This window comes from Cetorhinus maximus, chromosome 3 (genome assembly GCF_964194155.1).
Source record: "Cetorhinus maximus chromosome 3, sCetMax3.hap1.1, whole genome shotgun sequence".
NCBI lineage: Eukaryota > Metazoa > Chordata > Chondrichthyes > Lamniformes > Cetorhinidae > Cetorhinus > Cetorhinus maximus.
This window is the reverse complement of record NC_135881.1, coordinates 184,492,370-184,514,354: the sequence shown is the minus strand read 5'-3', so window position 1 is coordinate 184,514,354 and position 21,985 is coordinate 184,492,370. Positions and strand designations below refer to the sequence as shown.

Genomic DNA, 21,985 nt, shown 5'->3' with positions numbered 1-21,985 from the left:
CCCTATATGAAACCTCATCCCGCCGCTGGATGAGGTTTCATGTTGTTTCTATTGCCCGCCGTGGCTCCTGGCCTGCCCGCCAGCCTTAAGGTTGGACGGGCAGGGCCTTTAATTGTTTTAATGATCCTGTTAATGGCCTCAATTGGCCATTGACAAATCGGCAGGCGCACAGCTAGTTTGGCTGTGCCCCCGCCTTCCTGAAAATTTAAGTGGGGTGGGATGACGTCGGGGGTTCCACCTGACATCAACCCACGTCATTTTACGCGTCGGCGAGCAGGCCCCGCCCCCTGCTCACCGACAGCAAAATTCTGCCCCTGGAATTTAGAAGAATGAAAGGTGATCTCATTGATACATATAAATATCTTAAGGGGCTTAACAGGGTAGACACTGTGAAAGTTTTCCCCTGGCTGGGGAATCTAGAGCATGGGGCAAAAGTCTCAAAATAAGTGATCAGCCAGTTAGGACTGAGATGAGAAATTTCTTCAGTCAAAGGCTGTAAAACTTTGGAATTCTCTACCTGAGAGAGCTGTGGATGTTCAGTCACTGAGTACATTCGAGATAGAGATTGATATATTTTTGAGTATTAAGGGAATTGGGGATGGTGCAGTAAATACTGTTGAGGTAAAAGATCAGCCATGGTCTTGTTCAATGGCAGGCCAGGCTAGAAGAATCAAATGGCCTATTCCAGCTCCTATTTGTTATGTTCTTATGTTGATAAAGCCAGCAGAGCACCAGGCTGTCTGCCTAATGCCGACATCAGGAGGCCCAAGGAGTTTTGCTTTAGGTCTCTTAAATTCCATTCGTGAGATCTCAATGCCAAATGGGTGTCCAGCAGCAGGTCACGGATTTTCAGAGGGTGGGAAATCAGCATTCATGTAAGAACAAATAACACCAACCAGCACAGATCATTTCTCCCACTTTACTCACTTGCAACCAACCTCCAACAATCTTCCAATTCCTCCAATAGCAGCACTTAAAGAAATCCTCCAATAAGTAGCATTTCACCCACTCTTACCCACTCTGGACCAAGCCTCTTCCTTCCCCCAACCCCACACTGAGCAGCATTGTTGGCCCCCACTAACCTCACATCCATTCCATGAGGTGGAATTTTAATTTTGCCTTTATATACCACTGTTCAACCCTTGTCTCCTCACTGACCAGCATTTTGTTCTGTCCCCAGTACTCAGCAATACTTCCTGCACTAAGAAGCATTTCAGATTCACACTTGTCCCAATATGCTGAGTAACTATTCACCCCTACCCTGTATGCACAGAATTTTGGCCCTTGTCAAGCTACTCAAGGCCAACAGTGTTGCCTACCCTGCTGCTACGTTGCAACTCAAAATCTCCTGCAACACCAGACAGCTGATCAACTCCCAGTGTACAGCATTTCAGTTCTGGCTACCATTGAGCTCAACATCACTCCATACCCTGCCACTGACCAGCATTTCAGGCCCAGTTTTGCTAACCTACTGAGCAAGGACATAATCCTTGGTATCTACATTTACATCCATTCTTCTCCACCATACTCCCACTTTCCTCCACCGTCTCTTTCACCATTTCTCTTTCAACTTTTCAAACCCCCATTATCATCCACCTCCTCCCATCTTTCATCACCCATCTCCCCCACGCTGTTCCCCCAATTCTTCCCCGCCTTCTCTCCATGCTCCACTTTTCTCCATCTTTCCTTCCCTCTCCCCTTTTTTCTGCCCCTTTCCTTCCAAACTACCCCCCACCCCCTTAATGATTCTATCCTCTCCTGATCATTTTCTCTGCCTTTCACTCTCATCTTCAACTCTCCCCTCTCACTTCCCCTCCAACTTTCTCCTTCGCTCCCACACCCTGGCTGGAATTTTACAATCCTCTACAGACAGGATGGCAGATGGGTGAAGGGGCTTGTAAAATTGAGTGCCAGGATGGCAGCACTGCGCCCATCTGCTTTACCTTTGCTGGTATTTTACCCATGGCGGGGTAGATATTGGGCAGCCTACTTGTCCGTGGACCAGTTGAGGCCTGTAAGTGCAATTACATGGTCAATTGTCTAGCCCACTAGGTAACACTCAGAGTACTGGTGGCTGGGCTTAGGTAAAGTGCCTACTTTGAGGGAAACCTGTGCCCCTTGAAGGATTCCCCCGCAAGGGTATTCCAACCCCTGGGTTTCCTCTCCGCCAAACCCTGTCGATCCTGTTCTCTTAAGCCCCTCTCCTAACCCCTTCACCAGAGGGCTGTCAGTCTGGTCTCGATGAAACTCTGAACTTACCTCAAAGCCCGGCTCCATGCTGCTCCTCTCCTTCGGGACTCACTGCAATCCCAGCAAAGGCCACCGCAACCAGTGGCACTGCTGGGATAAGAGAGCTGCCAGTCATTAGATTGGCCGGCAGCTCTCAGAGGCGAGACATCCTCTCGGATGGGGGTGGGAGTTCCGCCTTGAGCCAATTAAAGGCCCAACAGTTGTTAAATGGCTGTGAAGTGAGCCAGCCAGGTGGAGGCGGGCTTACCCCCAGCTTTTACAATAGGGGGAAGAGACCCTGCCCACAACCTAAAATTCCAGCACCAAGCTTTTCATCTCCCACTCCCAGCCCTTTCTTCTTTTAACCTCCCCAATTTTCTTCTCTCTCTGCTTCCTGCCCTTCCCTCTACTGTCTCCCATCCTCTCCTCCACCCTCTCTTTTTCTTTTCTTTCAGATCTCCTCACCTTCCCAGTTTGCTGCTTTCATTTCCTTCATCTTTTCCTCTCCACCCTGCATTTGCCAATCCCTGCTCTGTCCCCGACCCATTTTATTACTTCTCGAGCTCCTTAAGTGATATCACCTGGGGGTGAGGGGAACAAACTCATGCAAAGGGAAACCTCTGGAAAGAGTGAAGCACCATGTTAGTTCACAGCCGCTCTGTTAATTCACACTATCTACTTCAAGGGCTCTGATAGTTTGATCCGACTGTTGAATTAAAGTGACAATGCACCTCATTGTCATGAATGCCGCACTCATTTGGAATGAAACGGAGGTGAGTGATGAATGACTTTGCCACTCACATTCCTTTATCATTGTGTTCTCACTCAGGAAAGGGAAATGTCCCACATGAGCAGCACTAGAGAAATATAACTGCTGGGAGGAAGCCACTATTGAGGCTAGTAGCAATTTTGACTGGTATGGACAATACCGTTCTCCATGTAGAAGTGGAATGCAAGTCTTCAACCAACAATTTGTTAATCATATAATCCCAGCTACCTCCAGCAGGTGAAAGGTCAGGAAGATATAATAATTCTCATAATGTTATTAAAATTTATTGTAAAATAGTGGTATCTGTGTCTATATGTGTGTGTGTGACTTAATTGGATTAAAGGCAGCTGGTCTGGAGGCTTTGATGTTGTAGAAGATGAGCTAGGTTTGAAATATTAAGTAGGTAAACATAGGTGTCAAGGGAACATTTGCATTTTTAAATAAACCACACTAGATTGTTTTCAAAAGAGGGAGTGAAATATGTCACCTTTCCAGGTGAAGTTCAGAAACAGTGTGTGTATTTTTCCCAGATTACTGGTAAAACTTGGTACTATGAGAGGTTTTATTATCAGAAAGGTAAAGTCCAAAGACATAGGGCAGAATTTTCCGTTTGTCGGGCGGGCGGGCCTGACCCAATCGCAGGTGGGCGCAGAGCCGATTGCTGCCGGCAAACCAGGCTGCGCCATCATTTTGCGCGGACGGGCCTATGAAGGCCTGCCCAGTGCATTTCACACTCCCATGGAGAGTGGGATTTTCAAATTTGCAGCTGGCATGTACAGACCACCAGTTCCAATGGGGAACCAGCAGTCTGTATAAAGAAAGGCCAGGCAGCCTCCTTTAGGCTGATGACCATGGCCAGTTACAGGTGCTCCGGAGGAGGGCAAGCCAGAGGAGGAGGGCAGGCTGCAGGGTAGGCCGGTGGGGGGGGGGGGGGGGGGGGGCAATGTGCCCCTCGCTTCTCTGATGCCTGCCTTGCTGCCCTTCTCGAGGAGGTGGCAGAATGTCGAGAGGTCCTGTTTCCTGGGGATGGGAGGAGGAGGGCCCCCCACGTCATGAAGCAGGCCTGGCAGGAGGTGGCGGAGGTGGTCAGCTCCCAAGATGCTGTCCGTCGAACAGGAACCCATTGCTGCAAGCGCTTCAATGATGTGTTGCGCACTGGAAGGGTGAGTACCATGTCAGCCTTGGTCATTTAACCCAGCAGGTAGCCTTAGCCTTTGAGGCGCCCGCCCACGTCTTAGTGTCGTTACTGCATTAGGCATTTGGTGCACACTGGGTGGGCAAACAGATAGTGACCCATGTTTACATCAGCCTTAGTGGTTGAGTAGGAGATAGGTTCTCCCCACAGCATATGTTGGTGTTTGTCGCATTTGAGTAGTCTGGGGGCAACCTGCAGGGGAGGCAGCTAGACACATACTCAGAACTCCAACACGTCTTATTGATGGTGATGAGATGGTGGAAGGGAAGCCTCAAGGTGTCGTGGCCAAGAGCCATCTGCTGGCCTCGGCACTGCATCTAGTTGCGCCTCCTTGCCATGGGTGCTAAGACCCGTGTGTTATTCAAAATGATGATGCCGAATGTGTCCAAGGTGGCCATTGGGGGAGGGGGTTGGGAGCAGCCATACTATCTTCTGGTGACTGATCACCAGTGGTGTGGACAGGAGCCGCTGGAGGCCTCAAATGGGCCACTGTGGTTGGGGTGCGGCGTGGCGTGCAGAATACATGATGGATCATCCCCAATAAATGCTCTTCTATGTTCTGCAGGCGAAAACTGACCACAACACCCAAGAGCGTTTGCGCACTGATAGTGGCCAGGCCATGCTGCACACACTGACTCATTTTGAAGAACAGGCCATGGAGCTAGGATGAAGCCAAATGGCCAGGTCAGCAGGTGTCGGTGAGGCTGGGGTGCAGCAGCCAGGTATTTGAGGCCCACAGTCCCATCCACTCTGTCTTCCCACCATCCAAAACACTGACGATTGCTGCAATCGTTAATGCAGCAACACTGCTCATTCACAGACTGATACAGTCAGACGTGTGGGTCATACACAAAGGTCCCTCGGCCCCTTGAGGATGTGTGTCTCTAGCATCTTCCAAAGTCGCCTTATCCCATTTCTGACCACTATCCCCATGGCATAACATGCCATGGCATCGCTGCTGCACATCCAAAGACTTATTGCATGTTAGGAGGGTTTGAACCTCACCACCCTTTCAGCCAGTGCGTCCCACATTACTCTGTCCAAAACGTCCTCAGCACCTCACCTGTCAACCTCATGGCACTCAACTTAAATAAATGCCACCACGTTAGTCATCCCTGCGCCAACAGGAACTGTTGCCTTCTGTCCACCCATTCTATGCCCCTCATAATGGTATGAAGGTCAATAATTTGACCTTTCAATCTCCTGTGCTCCATGGCAAATGTCACAAGTGTATGCAATGTTTCCTCATAACTCCAACTCTCCAGGCCAGCATGCATCCTGGTCAGGAACGTCTGCACTCTCCACACTCTAATGCCATCCTTCCCATGAAGCGGAGGTCACAACTGAAGGCAGAAATGTAGCTGTGGCCTCAACAGTGTTTTCTGCACTTGCAACATGATCTCCTTTTTCCTACATTCTACTCCTCGGCTAATAAAGGCAAGTCTGGCTTTTACCTTGTTAAACGCCTTATGGTCCTGTTCTGCTACCTTAACGGGTCTGCCCAGCAGGGTCCCTGTAATCGTCCTTACTTTCCACAGTCCTACCATTTCTCCTGTATTCCCGTACCTTGCTTGTCTTGCCCAAGTGCTTAACCTCACACTTATCCACATAACATTCCATGTGGCATTGCTTAGCCTATCTGACCAGCCTGTCTGTATGCGCGTGTAATGTTTGGGCCTCCGCTTGACCATCTACCACCCCACCAATGTTCGCCTCCTTAAGTTCTTGAAGGTTGAGCGCATTATGAGCCTGGAAGGGGGTGGGGGGTTTGGGTGGGGGGGGGGGATGAATTGTGACTGAACTGAACGCTAACTGATCCACTGTCCTTGTTGTTAATTTCATCATCACCACCGCATGGTCGCCAGGAGGACGTCCAGAGTCCCCCTTCCACACCTGAGGGGCGTCAATTGGCACGAGCGTCACATCATTTCAGCGAGCCAGGCACCAGTGCAGCGACCACCACATCGGTGGGGAATATAACGGCGGCTAGTATCCCGGGGCACAGTGGAGAGGGCACTTCACAATCGCTGGAGGAGATGGCATGGGCAGAGAATACCAATGGCGCCAGCAGCCGGAGGACTGCAGGGAACAGGCACATGCTGAGCTGGGCCGTGATGATGTGCCTCTGAAGATGTCAGCCACATAGCTGCTGCAGGACAAGCGTCCGGGTGCGCGGAAGCATCTGGCAGGGTTGCATGAGAGTGTGCTTCACTTGGTCTCTGTGGTGGAGGAATCCAGTCAGGGTGTCAGTGATGGCATGAATCTCATGTCAGAGCATCAGGCTTCCTCCATTGAGAGATTGGCAACTCTCATGAGGGGGGCTTCCAACAGATTGATCATCATCTGATTGGGCTACGCTCTGACCTGCAAGCCCTCACAGTGCTAATGGCCAGAGGTGGTCATTGGCAATGTGAGAGATATTCTGGGCACCAAGTGTCACCGCTCGGTGCCCATCCATCTGTGGTGGGCAGGGAGGTCCAATGTGACCTCACGTCGGCGCAGCAGCTGCCTGTTGTCACTGCAAGCTCCTCTCAGGGCGCTCCAGATGAGACCAGCAGCTCCTCCACCCCTCTGCCAGTGACCATTGCATCCATTGAGGCTGTGACAACTGGGGAGGTGCCAATTCTGGAACTGGCCATTCCCTCCCAGGCGGGGCCAGCACAGGCTCCAAGGGCCAGAGGACGTCCGCCAAGGTCATCGAGGCCAACAGGACAGCAGAGTCAGCAGCCTGTCTCACAAGCCACTCCGAGCGATGAGGCGGCATCTAGACGTAGCACCCACAAACAAAATCATAAGGCATGTTAGGCACTCCATGGGTTTCTCACTGGTGCTTTTCTGTTGGCCCTAGATTAGGGAATTTATTTTTGTGAACGTTGGAGCAACGTTTTGTAATGTTTTTGGATGGCAATAAAGTCCACACTCGTGACCATGGCTGAGAGTGTCTCCTTTGTGCTACATTTGTCTGTTTCACAGACATTTTATGAGTGTTTGAGTGGACATTGATGTTTATGTACTAAGCCCTTAGTTGCAGCTGATGAAGTGGAAGATGTAGCACTTAAGTGCCGCGTATGGATGCACCAGGCAATGCTGGTCCTGCCGATCCATTTGTGTGGAGTTTGCTGAAGGTTTGTTGGATTAAAGTGTCCCGGGTGTCCCTGCCTCCTTGGTGTAGTAGCAGGTCAGCGTGCTGCCCCTCATCATTGCCCTGTGCTTCCTCATCCTCTGAGCCACTGCTAGATTCATCGTGTGCAGCCGCATCCAGTGCGTCAAGGTCTTCATTGTCAACTGCATCCCCCCTTTCCAGTGTAAGATTGTGCAGAGCACAGCATGCTCCAACTATCACAGAGACACGATCTGGGGCATACTGGAGTCCGCCCCCTGAGTGATCCAGGCATCGGAAGCGCTTCTTGAGAAGACCGATGGCTCTCTCCACCACAGCCCTTGTGGAGACGTGGCTCCTATTGTAGCACTGCTCAGCTTCTGTTCTTGAATAGCGGAGAGGCGTCATGAGCCACCTTCTGAGGGGATAGTCCTTGTCACCCACCAGCTATCCATCAAGCCAGGCTGGAGCACTGAAGAGCCCCGGCACCTGGGAGTGTCTGAGGATGTAGGCATCATGGGAGCTGCCTGGGTACCTTGCACAGACTTGCAGGATCTGCATCCTGTGATCACACACTATCTGCACGTTCATGGAGTGGAAGCCCTTCCTGTTGACAAAGGCACCGGGCTCACCTGCTAGTGCCTTGATGTCCACATTGTGCAGTCTATAGCACCCTGGACATGGGGGAAGCCAGCAAGGGCTCGCTGTGCCTGACTTGCCTGGTCGCAGCGGAAGTGGATGAAGGTCAATGCACACCTGAACAGAGCGTCTGTAACCTGCTTGACACAAGTGTGGACAACTGATTGGGAGACACCACAAAGATCACTCACCGAGCCCTGGAAGGAGTCAGATGCATAGAAGTGGAGGGCAACTGTGACCTTCAGAGCCACTGGGATGGGGTGTCTGCCCACACAGTTAGGAGATATCTCAGGGCCAATCATCTGACAGATGTAGTTGACTGTTTCCCTTGACAGTCGGAGCCTCCTTCCGCATTGCACCTCAGTCATATTGAGGTAGCTGCTTTGCCGCCTGTATACCCTGGCAGCAGGATAGTGGTGTCTTCTGCAGCCCCTTCCACCTTGGACAACCTCTTGGCCCTGCACCCCTTGTGCCTGCGCCTGGCCTCCCAAAGGTGGCTCCCCTGGAAGCTGATTATCCACTCCTGGCCTCCTCCTTATTCTAGCCCTCCCTTCGCCCTCAGAGGAGCTGCCTCCAGTGGAGATGTCAGAACCCATACCCAGGCTAAATGGAGGCCTCCGGAAAGCTGCAGGCCCAATAAAGATTACTGACTGCAGACTGCTGAGCTGAAGCTTCAAAGTACAGAAAAAGCTGCTGGAAATTGATCTGAACTGCTACCGATCACACAGGCAAGTTTAAAACACTTGCTGCAATAAATACTTCACATAAAACATTGACAACTCCACTGAGCTCACATATCCCACCCATGGATGAGTTTTGTTAAAAAGTCACTTACCCGCCTGCCCGTTGCGCCCGTGCACCGAGCTGAAGGTTGCACAGGCGCCTCAAAATCGGTGTCGGTTGATGAGTTACTTACCAAGCCCTTTAATTAATGGCGGGCGCGCGTCGCAGTTCATCGCGCGCCCGCCCAGCTAAATATCGCAATGGTGCTTGGTGAAGTCAGGACGCTCGCCCGACCTCAGTGCGTGCCATTTTAAGTGCTGACATGCGGGGCCCGCCACCAGCACGTCACCCACAAAATTCTGCCCATAGCGAAACAATGGGAATTTGCATTCAAAGGGGAAAATGTGTATAAAGGAGTGACGTCTGTGTGTAAGGGTTGGCATTTTAAGATCTAACAAGTGTGAAAAGCCTTAAGCATCTATGTCTCAAGCTGCTGTCTTCAAAGAACTGAATTTAAGAAAACTCACTTTGACTTCGACTGGTTCAGGGTATTGTGTGTCACCTTGCCTGGTCTTTATAATCTATGTGTCTTACTGTTGCCTTAATGAAAGTGTAACTGGGAGTCAGATTAAGTAAGGGACTTAGAAGTTATCATAGTAATAATTTGTGGACATATGTATGTGTTTTAAAATCATTTCTCTTATTAATAAATGTCTAATCTAGTTTTGTAAAAAAAAACCTGTAACACTTGGTGGTCTTATTACTACTGAATTCAAGGCATGCATCTCAAAATTTATACAAATTGCAGAACAAGTTGTTTCAAGTTTCCCTTGGGGATCTGAACAACTCAGCATTTACCATCGGCTGTGCCATAACGTAGTTGGGGGCTCTTTGCAGGGTAGATTTGAAATTCCTTGGTTTGGAGTTGGTGAATCTTGAGGTTATGAGTACGAGAAGCACTTTGAAGTCAGGAGTTGGTGTGAGGTTTTTTTGAAGTGGTGAGGCTACAATATGGCATTGGCAGTTACTCAGACTTGCCTGGGAGTTCAAGTTATAACTTTGGCTGTTTACAAAAGATAACTAAAGTTAAGTTAATGGAATGGGTGGATAAATTATAATTAGTGTTACCTGTAGGGGTGAAGAAAGCAGATATAATTGAAGGTTTAGCACAGCATTTAAAATCGGAAATGATACCTGACACTAAGTCACAGCTGGAGAGAGTGAGACTTCAGTTAGAAATGAAAAGGTTTGAATTTGAACAAGTAAAGGGACTGAGAAAACTTGAATTGGAGACAAACGAAAAGGAAAAAAGAATTGAAAATTTAAAAACTGGAACTAGAGGCAGCAGAAAAAGATAGGGAATGGGAGAGATTATTTCATAAAGAAGTGGAAATGTGAAAACCCGATTTCCAGCGCGAAAGGTTAGCAATGGAAGAGAGAATGAAGGAAAGAGACAGGCAGTTTCAGCTTTAAAAGCTGTATTTTAAAAAGGAGGCATCAGATGCTGAGGAGATTTCTGATAATGAAAAAATCTTTAACCTAAAACCCAGTGGGGAGATGTTTAAATTTGTTTGAGCTCTTCTAAAGTTTGGGGAAAGAGATGTGGAGGCATTCTTTATTTCATATGAGAATATAGCCAAACAAATCGAATTGCCACAGGAAAACTGGACATTGTTGTTACAATCCAGGTTGGTGGGTAGAGCACATGAGGTTTATGCTTCACTGTCGGAAGAAATGTCGGTGAACTATGATGTGGTAAAAAAAAAGGCTATTTTGAGTGCATATGAGTTGGTTTCTGAGGCATTCAGACAGAAATTTAGGAATATGAGAAAACCGCCCAGGCAAATTTACATTGACTTTGAAAGAGTAAAACAAAGTAATTTTGACTGGTGCATTAAAGATAGAAATAACATATGCAGCTCTTAGAGAGGTAATTCTTTTGAAAGAATTTAAAGATCCAATTCCTTCAGTAGTGACAACTCATGTGGAGGAACAGAGGGTTTAAATGGTAAGACAAGCAGCAGAGACAGCTAATGATTATGAGTTAGTTCATAGAGCTGAATCTTTTTTTTGTCACCCTTTTAAATCAGAAAAGGACAGAAAATAGGAAAGTGAAAGGGAGGTGGGTAGTCAGGGAAGAGGGGTAGGTGGAAATTTGCAGGAAGATTTTTCTCAGAATAAAAGGAAAGGTGCTGAAGGTAGAAGTGACATTTGAAAATTAAGGTGCTTTCATTGTAATAAAGTGGGGCATATGAAACCTGTGTGCTGGAAATTGCAGGGAAAATATGTTGGAATTATAGGCAGAAAAGCTCTGGAAGTAAAAGTACTGTGGGTTCTGAGGTTCAGGCAGAGAAAAAAAAAGTGGTTTGTGTGCAGGTAAAACAGAGAAAATCAGAATAGGTAAAGGAGTGGGAATGTGTTCACAATTTACCCAAGACAATTCAGAGTAGAAGGTTGTAGAAATGTTTAAAGATATTGTGTGTGAAGGGAAAGTCTTTCCAAAAGTTCAGGGTGGAGTAGGTAAAGATGTTAAAATTCTAAGCGACACAGAGGCTAGTCAATTCTTAATGTTGTGGGATAGTGACATTTGTTGTTCAGAGGGAATATTGCAGGAACAGTTGATAGGAAGTGGGGTTCATGGAGATGCTAAACCTATTCCATTGTGGAAGGTAAATTTCAAGAGTAAGTGAAAAACAGGTGAAGTGATTGTTGGATTAGTGGAAAAATTGCCCATTACAGGGGTTCAATTTATTCTGGGTGATGATATAGCTGGACACTAATATGGGTGATGCCTATGCTGGTTGAACAGTATGTAGATGTGTTTTCAACAGAAGTGTTGCAGAGGGAATATCCTGGATTGTTTCCAGATTGTGTGATAATGAGATCACAGACTCATAGGTTGAAACAAAAACAGGAAGTTCAAAGGCAGGGAGAAGGTGCGGAAATCTAATTAGCTAACATTGTGTTTAACAAGCTTGTTCAGGAAGAAAGACTGGAAGACAATTCAGCTGAAGTGCTAAAACTCAAGGAGGTTAGTAAAGTTACAAAGGATTTGCAAATAAAACATTTATATCAGACAGCTAACTCAGAAGCAGAGGTAAAATATAATCCAGAATGTTATTACCATAAGGGTAATGCTTTAATGAGAAAATGGAGGCCTTATCATGTTTCAGCAAATGAAAGCTGGAGGGAGGTGCATCAGATTGTACTGCTATTTGGATATAGAAATGAGATTTTAGGATAGCTCATGAAATTCCAACTGGGTGATATTTAGGAACTAGAAAGACACTGGCGAAGATACAAAAACATTTTTGTTGGCTTGGATTGCATAGGGATGTAGTCAAATTCTGTACAACATGTCACACATATCAGGTGATAGGAAAACCACAAGCAGAGATTAAGCTGGAACCTTTACTTCCAATTCCAGCATTTGAAGAACCTTTCACTAGGCTTATGATTGATTGTGTAGGACCCCTCCCTAAGATGAAAAATGGAAATCAGTGATTAATGACAATAATGGGTGTGTCAACTGGTTTCCTGAAGCATTACCTTTGAGAAATATTACAACAAAGAAAATTGTGGAAGAGTTAACTAATTTTTTTTACAAGATATGGGTTACCTGAAGAAATACAATCAGATCAGGGTTCAAATTTCATGTCACAGCTGTTTAAGGAAGTAATGAATAGTTTGTGATTAAAACAGTTGAGGTCAACAGCTTATCATCCTGAATCACAAGGGGCTTTGGAAAGATGGAATCAAACTCTAAAGACTATGATGAAACTGTACAATCACAGGATTGGGATAGGGGAATGCCATTCTTGTTATTTATTATTAGGGATACTCCTAATGCATCGACTGGTTGTAGTCCTTTTGAACTAGTTTATGGTCATGAGGTAAGGGGAACATTGAAATTGATTCATTAGAAATTGGTGGGTCAAAATTCAGAAACTATTCTCCTGGATTATGTATCAAACTTCAGGGAGAGATTGGACAGAGCATGTGAGTTGGCTAGGGAACATTTAAAGATATCACAGCAAGTGATGAAAATGAGAGTAGACAGGAAAGCTACAGCTCATAGTTTTGCTGCTGGGGAGAATGCGCTGGTTCTGTTACCAGGCTGGGTGACTCATTAAAGACAAGTTTAAGAGTGCCTTATAGGATTGAGAAGAAGCTGAGTGAAGTGAATTATTTAATAAATACTCCAGATATAAGAAAGAAGCAGAGGGTGTGTCATGTAAATATGCTTAAAAAGTACTTTGACAGGGAAGAGGGCCAAAAGGATGTGTTAGTGGTGGTAGATAATGAGAAAGAAGTAAAAATGCAGGATTCAAAAATTGATTTTCCTCTAACCAAATTTGATAATGAGGGTGTACTTGAAAATTTAAACGTAATATTGAGTTACCTCCCAGACAAGTGTCAAAGTGATTTGGAAAAGCTATTGCGGCCACACAAAATATATTTCTGGAAATAAGTTGGGAAGAGCAAATGTAGCTATACATGATGTCTGTGTAGGAGTTTCATCTTCGCTCAGGCAACATCCTTATAGATTAAATCTGGCAAAGTTATCACAAGTACAGAAAGAAATCAAATTCATGCTTCAAAATGATATCACTGAGTCTAATTGCAGTAACTGGAGTTCGCCTATTGAGCTGGTATCGAAACTGAATGGAACACAAAGACTGTGTGGACTATCGAAAGGTGAATACGGCGACAAAATTGGATTCATTTCCTATACCATGGTTGGAAGATTGCATTGAGAAAGTGGGACAATCAAAATTTATCACAAAGATTGACTTGCTAAAAGGATATTGGCAAGTACCGTTATCGGAGAGAGCAAAGGAAATATCTGCTTTTGTGATGCCAGATGGACTATATTAGTTTAAAGTCATACCGTTTGGTATGAAAAATGCACCTGCAACATTTCAAAGACTGACAAAGTAATTACAAGTCTGAGCAATTGGCTGTTTATATTGACGACTTGATAGTTTTCAGTCAGACGTGGGAAGAACATTTACAACATCTGGAAGAATTATTTACTCCATTACAAGATGCTAATTTGGTGGTGAACTTGGCTAAAAGTGAATTTGCAAAAGAGTAAGTTATGTATCTAGGCAATACCACTGAACATAGTAAAGTGGCTCCAAGAGATGTGAAAGTCAAGGCTATCATGGATTTCTCCATGCCTACAACAAAACGAGAAGTTTTGAGATTTCTGAACATGAGTGGTTATTAACTGAAATTTGCACCAAATTTTAGCAGTGTGGTTGCTCCACTGACTGGCCTATTTAAAAAGAACAAGAAGGTTCAATTTTCATAGGAGTGTCAGAAGGCATTTGGCAGTTTGAAAACTGTATCAACTACGACACCAGTTTTGGCCATGCCGAGTTACGCCAAGCAATTTAAGTTGGCTGTTGACGCAAGTGATATAGACATTGGGGCTGTACTGCTACAAGAAAATGACACTAGAATTGAAAAACCAATAGGGTATTTTTCACAGAAGTTGAATGTACAACAGAGAAGGTATTCAACGATCAAAAAGGAGACTTTGGGTTTGGTGTTAGCATTGCAGCATTTTGAGATTTATGTTGCAAACAAGTTATCAGAAACAATTGTTTATACAGACGACAATTCTTTAAAGTTTCTGGACAAATTTTGAGACAGAAGTGCAAACTTTTCAGGTGGAGTTTATTACTGAGACCATTTAATCTACAGATCATACATGTAGTGGGATGATAAAATCTGATTGCAAATGCATTATCAAGAGTTTGAAGCTTAAAGGGAAAATTGGACATGTAAAACCTGGACACTGAACTGAAATGATTTCTGTTGATATGAAGGGTTTGTATATATATTGCTATGTTAATGCATGCATCTGGTAATGTAAGTGTATAGATAAGTATAGGAGATTGTAATAAGATGGGTTAATAAAAATGAAGCCGTCTTTTTAAATTATGATGGTTCGTTTTTTAATAAGGAGGAGGATATCTGGAAGATATAATAATTTTCATAGGGCTGAATTTTCCCCCTGTCCGGAGCAAAGTTGAAGGGCGGGCGCGCACAGGCACGCTTCCGATCGAATTGGGGGCGCCGATGTCATTTTACATGGGTGGGCCAATTAAGGCCCGCCCAGCATGACATCTGCACAGAAGCGCTATGCACTCCCTGTGTGGGCGGGGGGAATCCCAAAATCGAGAGTGCACTCTTTCGCGCATGCGCACAAAAGAGCGCACTCATTTCTCTGAGGCTAAGTGCAGCTTCAGGGAGATCGGCTCTAAACGTTAAAAACATAAAAATATAAAAATAAAATTTCCCCAACATTTCCCCTCATGTGACAATGTCACATGAGTTGGAACATGTCCATAATTTTTACAAAAACTTTATTAAAATTTTTTAGAACCTACATGAAACCTCACCCCGCCCGTGGATGAGGTTTCGTGCTTTTTCTAATTCTCACCGGGGCTCCTGGCCTGCCCGCCACCCTTAAGGTTGGATGGGCTGGTCCTTTAATTACTTAATTGACTCTGTCAATGGCCTCAATTGGCCATTGACAGGTCGGCGGGCGCGCAGCTGATTTCGTTGCGCCCCCACCTACCTGAAAATTTAAATGGGGCGCAGTGACGTTGGGAGTTCTGCCCAACATCACCACGTATCATTTTACGCGTCGGTGAGCGTTCCCCACCCCCGCTCGCCGACGCGTAAAATCCTGCCCATAATGTTATTGGAATTTATTGTAAAATAGTGATATCTGTGTCTATATGTGTCTGTGTGCGTGTGTGTGTGAGAGAGAGAGACTTAAGTGGATTGAAGGCAGTTGGCCTGAAGGCGTTGATGTGTAGATGATGAGCTAGGTTTAAAATGTTAAGTAGGTAAATATAGGTGTCAAGGGACATTTGCATTATTAAATAAACCAGACTAAATTGTTTTCAAAAGAGGGAGTAAAATGTGTCACCTAGCCAGGTGAAGTTCAGAAACAGTGGGCAGAATTTTCTGCCTATCGGGCAAGAGGAGCGGGAGCAGGCATGGGCGCAGTCGAGTGTGGGCGGGCGTGGAGTTGAGCGCCGCCCACTATTGGGTCCGCGCCACTATTTTAGGTGGGCAGACCAGTTAAGGCCCGCCCAGCGTGAATCACAGCTCCCGCGGACAGTGGGAGTGAGCGGGCGGCCCATCGGGTCCAATGGCAACCCGGTGGCCTGTTTTAAAAAGTTGCTACAGCCTTTCAAAGGCTGTGAATCCTGGCCAGTGGAAGGGCTCCCCAGAGCACTGCTGGTGAGCAGGCCAGGCAGGAGGGTAGGGCAGGGGGGCAGTGTGCCCCTTGTTTTTCGGATGATTGCCTTGCTGCCCTCCTCGAGGAGATGGCAGCATGGCAGGGGGTGCTCGTAACCCAGGATAGGAGGAGGAGGCCCCCCTCACCCCCCCCCCCCCCCCACACATGACCAAACATGTTTGGGAGGAGGTGGCGGAGGTGGTGAGCTCCCGCGACGTGGTGCAACGCACCTGGATCCAGTGTCGCAAGCGCTTCAACGACCTGTTGCGCTCAGGAAGGGTGAGGACAATGTTGGCATTGGTCACTTAACCCAGCAGGTCGGCTTTCCCCCTGGCCGCCCCACCCCACCCCCAACTCTGAGTGTAGTGACTGCATTGAATCATTGGCGGCATCTGTCCTTCACTGGGTGGGCCAGCAGATATTGCCCATGCCGAGGTCACCCTGAGAGGGTGGTGATGAGATGGGCTTTGCCCCCACAGCATGTGGTACACTGTGACCCACATTACTGTTTTGGGGCAACCTGGAGGAGCTGCACCTAGGCGCAGTGCTGGAACCCCAGGGCATGTCAAAGTCAGGGTGATGACATGCTGGGAGGGGAGCTTCAAGGTGGTGTGGCACCGATCGATTTGTTGTCCTCTGCACTCCACATGCTTGCGCCTCCTTGCTATGGAAGGTTAAACAGTGTGGTGCCAAATGTGATGTAGGCAGCATTTGGCCAATGGGGTGGGGTTGGGGTGGGGAGTGATGGGGTGGGGGAACAGGCCTAGCATCTTTGTGAGTGCTCAGCAGCAGCAGGGTGAGGAGGTACTGGAGCCCTGATATGTCCCACTCTGGTTGGAATGGGCCGTCTGCGAAGAGAGTCTAGGTACAAGTAGCACTAATCAATGCTCTTCTCTCCTTTTCAGGAGAAGAAAGCTCATAATGCCGCCAAGCGAGTAAGAACTGGCGGCGGCCCGGCACAGTTGGCAATTCTCAGCCGCTTCGAGCAGGAGGCCCTAGATTTGGAGAGGCACTAAGCGGCCATGTCCACCAGTGTCGATGAGGCTGGGGTGCCACGGGCAGGTATGTTTGCCCAGCAGTGAGGTCACCATTGTTCTCCCAACAGCCATGGCAGTGCTGAATGTTCATTGATTGAAGTATGCAACATGGCTTGACCATTGCTTATGGAAGGATGAGCGCATAATGATGTAGGGGACAGGGATGCACATTGACATTGTCTCCATGTTAACTAATCAAATATCCTTGTTCTTCCTTTCAGCATCAGTGGAGCAGGGCCAGGAGGAGGAGCAGCAGAGACCCCCCTCTCACACCTGAGGGCCCTGAAGTCTCACCGACATTACACCATCTCTGCCAAGCAGGCACCAGTGCAGACACTAGCACTTCGGTGGGAATTAGTGTCCCAGGGCACAGTGGTGAGGGCACTTCACAGTCGCTGGAGGAGCTGGCAGAGACAGAGAGTGCCCATGGCGCCAGCAGTTGGAGGGCTGCAGGAGACCAGGCACATGCTCAGTTGATGCCTGACGATGTGCCTTTGGAGTCATCCACCATGCAGCAAACGCAGGAAATGCAGCCGGGTGTGCGGGAACAGCTGGTGGAGATACATGAAGCTATGCTTGGCTTGGTGTCCGTGGTGGAGGAGTCTACGTGGACTCTTGCCGAAGCAATGAGCCTCATTGCCAGGCGCCATGCTTCCTCCATGGAGAGAGTGGTGAATCTCATGGAGAGGCTCCTCCAGGAGACCCATCAGGGCTTCCTGGGGACACGCTCGGACCAGCAAGCCCTCACATTGGCATTGACCTCAGCTGGTCACCAAGTTTCCCAGCTCGGTGCCCATCCATCCACGGTGAGCAGGGAGGTCCAAAGCGACCTTACATTAGCGCAGCAGCTGCCTGTCGTCTCTGTGGGCTCCTCTCAGGGCACTTCGGATGAGGGATGATCCTGTGATCACACACTATCTGCCCGTTCATGGAGTGGAAGTCCTTCCTGCTGACGAAGGCACCGGGCTCACCTGCCGGCGCCTTGATGGCTACATGTGTACAGTCTATATCCTCATTCTCTTCAAAGCATAGGAATAGAGGGATTTCCATTGGAAAATCCAATCCCCATTTCAAAACTATGCTTTCTGAAGAGCACTAAATATATGAAGAAAAGTGTTCACTGAACTTCCAAAACACAAAGCAGCTATAACCACCTCCAGATGGTAGTATCTGCCTCTAGGATACTGCTGTACTGTCTATGTACAGCAAGACTCCACAAATAGCAATAAGATAAGTAGCCAGTTAATCAATTTTCTTTCTGTCAGCGTTGGTTGATGGCATTTAGATAGCTAAGCAGATGGAGAATTCCTGGCTTTTCTTCAAATAATGCCATGTGAGCTTTTAACCAGTGGATCAGGCATGTAGAGTCGCGATTTTAACAGTCATATTTGCGAAACGGTACCTGTGGCAGTGTAGCACTCCCTCAATACTTCACTAGAATGTCAGCTTAGATTATGAGCTCTATTCAAATGGTTGAACTTGAACCAGTAGCCTTCAGTGACAGCATGGAAGTGTATATGTGTTGTATATTTAGTATCTTTTGACTTTGTGCTTCATGTCAGTATTTAATTGTAAATAAAGATTTTCATTATTTCCGCTGTAAACCACCAGTCTGCAATATTTTGAGGAGAGCTTTGTAGAAAATTCCAAATCAATATTATTCTTCTTCTGTAGTTTTCTGTCCAACCCACACTGCCATGCCTCTGGTCCCCAATCCACCACAGCCGGAACAAGGATTGAATCCTGTGCTGTTGACACCAAACAGATACACACCAGCTAGCCAGCCAACTGACACCACCAAGGTGTCTGAGTTGCTGTGGCAACATGTACTTTATATGCATGTTGTAGTCCCAGGGCTACAAATAGTGTTGGTAGAGGCTCCAATTTTCTTCCAGTCACTTGGCTGACCAGGCTCTTACTACCTGCCATTAACAAATGTTAGAAGGATTTACAGTTGATATTCAACCTGTTTGGCCACATTATGAACCCACCTTCCTTGTCCATCAAAACCTGGAGTGGGATGTGAACCCAGATCATCTGGCTCAGAGGCAGGAATGCTACCCACTGTGCCACAAGACCTCCCCAATGCTATTAGTGATTTATTTTGAACAAAGAATTATTTTGCCAAAATCCAATCGAGGCAATAATGAAATCTATATAGCCCTCCTCGTGTCATCTTTTCGACCATTTGACCAGGATAATATTGCGACTAAACTCTTAAGAGTATTATCCCCTTCTGTCTAAAAACTGTTCAACACCTAGGGCAGGATTTTCGCTTTGGGTGAGAGAATCAGGAGTCTGGGCTATTTCTGGATCTGGAACCTGTCCCAGGTGGGAAATCATCACTCTTTCAAATTTTGACTGCGGCATCCTCTTAATTGGCCTGGAGACAGGTTCCCTGTCCAATTAAGGGTGTCAGGTAGACTCCTGAAGCTGGAGACAATCAGAAGTCCTCCAATCTGAGAGGGACAGCCGGCTACAGAACATGTTAAGAAACTAAGAGCGCACTTCTACATGAAGGCACCCTCTCACTAACAATTTAAAAATTCGAATAAAAAACAGAACAAGCCGCTAGGCCACTGGTGCTGGTGTGTGGGGGGGGGGCGGTGGAGGGAATTCCTCTACTGGGTGCCCCTTGGCTGCACAACCACCCATGTAGGCAGGAAGGGTCTGTAGACCTGCCTGGTATGCTGGTCTCCAGCTTCCTTCTACTGTGTCGGTAAATGAGAAAATCCCAATTGGTCTCCATTAACAGCCCTCATCAGGTCTATAATAGAAACAGAAAGTGCTGGAAAAGCTCACTAGGTTATGCTGTGGAGAAAGAAAACAGAGTTAAAGTTTTGAATCGAATAACTCTAAGAGATTCAACTCATTTGACTCGAAATATTGGGCGGGATTTTCTGGCCCCACCCACCGGTGGGATCTTCCAGTCCCGCCGAGGTCAATAGGTTTTTGGCTGGCTCACCACATTTGCCACGTCAGGACCACCACGCCAGGGCTGGAAATTTCCAGCCATTAACCCTGTTTCTCTCTCCACAGGTACTGACCGGCCTGCTGAGGTTTTCCAGCACTTCCTGTTTTCATTTCAGCTTTCGAGCATCTGCAACATTTTGCTTTTATCTTGATAAGACTAATTGGCTGTCCGCCTTGTGGGGACAGGTAGCTCTGCCGGGCCCCGAACCCACCTCCTTTAAAATGGCCAGCACTGGGAATGGTGTTGGGGGAAGCTTGGATGCTAGCCAGCACTGGGATTTTCGGGTCCCACCCACCTCCAGTCTGACTTCAATGCGATCAGAAAATTCTGCTCCAGACTTATTGCTCGGTTTCACTGGGCAGAATTCTATGTTCCCCCGTCTGTGGGATGGGCTTCCCGCTCAGTGCCCACCCATCCCAACACCTCTGCAATTGTCACTGGGGCAGGCCTGCCCACCCTTGTCCCAATTGGGTCCCTTAAGTGGCCAATTATTGACCACTTAAGGGCCGTTTCCTGCCCAGCCTCAATTGTCAGGCTGGCGGGAGGAGTACGGGGTATGGGGAAAGCTCAAAAATAAATCGGGTTCAGGCTTGGGCGGGAAGTTGGGGGGGGAACTCCTTCATCAGTAATGCCCTTTTAATATTAGGAATTGCCCCCTTAAGGTCCAGCAACCATAGGACCCCCATCCCACACCCTTCCACTGGGCTGTCCGCCAACACCCTGATCCCCTTCTGCACATCACCCCAGGCCTCCCCTACCCTCCCCGCCCTGACCCTCCAAAACTGGCTGGCAGCTCTAAGGCGGGGCTTCCTCCTGGGTGAGGGGCAGAAGTCTGGCCTCCAGCCAACTGATGCTTTTTAGAGCGTGAAATCATTGTGGGACAGGCAGTGGAAGGGAAACCCCGCCATCCTAAAAACCCTGGCCACTGACTGATTATCATCAACTTGGAGAGAGGCTGTGAAAATTGTTAAAACAGATTCATTATTAGAAGTCTACCTCAAATAAATGGCTTAGACTAGCCTGACCCTTTGTACGTTTGCACAAATATACTCTAGTGGATTGGGGCGGTTGTCATGTGAATTCACAAGAAAAACTTGATAATAATCAGTAAGTGGTGGAGGCAGGTTTTCACGCCATTAAGGTATTTCAGTGGCGAAGCCTTCAAAATAACTCATTTTGTAATAAAGGACCATGTCAACAGATTATAATGTCCCTCACAATGAGACTAAATCAAAACAAGAGAAAAGCCTCCCACTTCTAGAACAAATCCTGATCTGAAGGTAAAAGGAGATTGCACATTACCTGCTGGTGCTTTGATTTCCTCCACCACACTTGTTTTCTGTGTTATTGTTTTGATTGTAGTGGACAGTGCTTTGGCAGACTGCAGAAGTTCATTAAAGTCATTGACCTGGACTACAAATTGACTGGTTGGAAGAAAGGCCATTATCGTCAGATCCTGTCGGTCTCCCCTCCCTATGCCAACAGAAATAACTTGCACATTATCACTTTTTAAAGCTTTGGCAGCTGTTCGAACCTCATCGTGTGATCTGGCAGCAGTAATTATGATTGCAAACTGGGGAACACCATCATCCTTTCGACTTCCAGCAGATCGTGTGAAGAATTCTTTGTGTAAAAAATTAATGGCACGCCCTGTTCTCAGTGCTGCTCCGCCCTTGAAGGCATACTTACTCTGTAAATATTTAATCACCTCCTCTTTTGTCTGAAACTTATTCAGTAAGAATTCAGTGCGTGCATCCCCACTGAACTGAGCAAGTCCAATTCTGTATTTTTTCGCTTCAACATTTAGCTTATCAACAATCTCTAAAATGAATTTCCGTACATGCTGAAATCCTGCTCGTCCCACATTTCGAGATCCATCGACCAGAAATACAACATCAGAATAAGATTCAAGTTTACCTGTGAATTTAAAATAGCAAAGAATGAGTGTATGTAGAGAGTTTCTCTTGTTAACAGAATTATTAATATAAAAGGATGAAAGGCATTACCTGGGTATTACACTCCTATTTTTTAATGAAGTGATTAGACTGAAAAGTT

The 21,985-nt window shown here is 46.9% G+C and overlaps 1 protein-coding gene across 1 annotated transcript in view; it reads right to left on the bottom strand.

Moving 5' to 3' along the window:
• Positions 1-21,985, bottom strand: part of LOC144679090 (collagen alpha-6(VI) chain-like) — a 250,470-nt gene that overhangs the window by 201,360 nt on the left and 27,125 nt on the right. The window contains exon 3 of the mRNA XM_078539381.1: positions 21,233-21,847. Within this exon, the coding sequence (XP_078395507.1) occupies positions 21,233-21,847 (615 nt within the window). The remainder of the gene's footprint in view (positions 1-21,232; positions 21,848-21,985) is intronic.